The 1,363-nt window shown below is 47.1% G+C and overlaps 1 protein-coding gene across 1 annotated transcript; it reads left to right on the plus strand.

The window, feature by feature from the left end:
- The first annotated feature begins 323 nt into the window (after window positions 1-323).
- LOC102239164 (protein p13 MTCP-1) lies at window positions 324-671 on the plus strand. Its single transcript, XM_005862862.1, has one exon. The coding sequence runs from the start codon at window positions 324-326 to the stop codon at window positions 669-671; it is 348 nt and encodes a 115-aa protein (XP_005862924.1).
- The last annotated feature ends 692 nt before the right edge of the window (window positions 672-1,363 follow it).

A 1,363-nucleotide genomic window follows, 5' to 3' on the forward strand; every position in this document is an offset into this window, starting at 1 on the left:
GGTTGTGTGACAACTCATTTAAAAAATGTTCTAAATATTCTATAGGACCGTGTTACCTTCACAGAGTCAAATTTTACTACCAGTACGTTTTGTACAGTTTTTTAGAGGAGAGAGATCTAAAGCTCAAAAGAAAGAAAAGTTGAGATATATAAATTCGCAAAATAAACCAAAGGCAACCACAAACACAACCATAAAAACCGTAAAGAAAAAAGCCAAGGTAAAATGTGTTTGGAGACCACATCCCCTGTCTTTCGATGCCAGGACCAAAGTAACGAGAGGTTCTCAGTAGCTGTGCCTGTTGCTCCTTGGAACAAGGAGGGGTCATGGCCGAGCTCCCGTGGAAAGTGCACCTCACCTCGCACCCCATGTACCTGGATATCCGTGGGCCCGCATTGTATGAGGACGAGTACCATCGCACATGGCTGCATCTCGTCACGAAGACAGGAGGTGACCTGCAAGTACGGTTGCGCCAGGAAAACATCCCAATTGGGGATATCGCACTCACCACCAGCCCGCTTACCTCAATCTCCATGCCTTCATTGTGGAAGCTCCACCTTGGCATCCAGTATCTGGACTCCATGGGCCGGTTCTGGCGCATCGTGCACCACATCAAGGAGAATGGAGTGGAGGAAATGATCCTTGAGCTGATGGAAGACTCATTGGACATGTGATGGGGTCCCTGGCTCTTGTCAACCGGAGCCCCAGGCCTCCTGGCCTGCCGGTGGGATGTGTATAGTTCTGTTCACCTTTTTAATAAGCTCTATTGTTCTATCTGCCACCCCCTGGGTGCGAGGGCACATTGATCTCACTCTCTCTCTCTCTCTCTCTCTTTTATCTTGTTCTTGTACTTCTTCTTCATCTCCTTTCTCTCTGTCTCTCTGTGTCTCTCTGTCTCTCTCCCTGTCTCTCAAATCAATAAAAGCATTTTGAGCCACGTTGGAGTTTCTCAGTGGTTGAGGGACGACCTATGAACCCGGAGGTCATGGTTCGATTCCTGGTAAGGGCATAGAAAAGAATTGACCAATGAGCCCTAGCTTGTTTGCCTCAGTGGATAGAGGGTTGGACTGTGGACTCTGGAAGGTCCCAGGTTTGATTCTGGTCAAGGGCACATGCTGTGGTTGTGGGCTTGATCCCCAGTAGGGGGCGTGCAGGAGGCACCCGATGTATGATTCTCTCTTATCATTGATATTTCTCGCTCCCTTCCTTTATGAAATCAATCCTATATAATAAAAGCCTCATATGCTAAGTGTCCATTCGACTGGTCATCTGTTCAACCAATCAAAGCATAATATGCAAATGATATACTAACATTGCTCAACTGCTCATTATGACATGCATTGACCACCAGGGACAAGACATTCAG

Source organism: Myotis brandtii, unplaced genomic scaffold (genome assembly GCF_000412655.1).
Source record: "Myotis brandtii unplaced genomic scaffold, ASM41265v1 scaffold1699, whole genome shotgun sequence".
Lineage (NCBI taxonomy): Eukaryota > Metazoa > Chordata > Mammalia > Chiroptera > Vespertilionidae > Myotis > Myotis brandtii.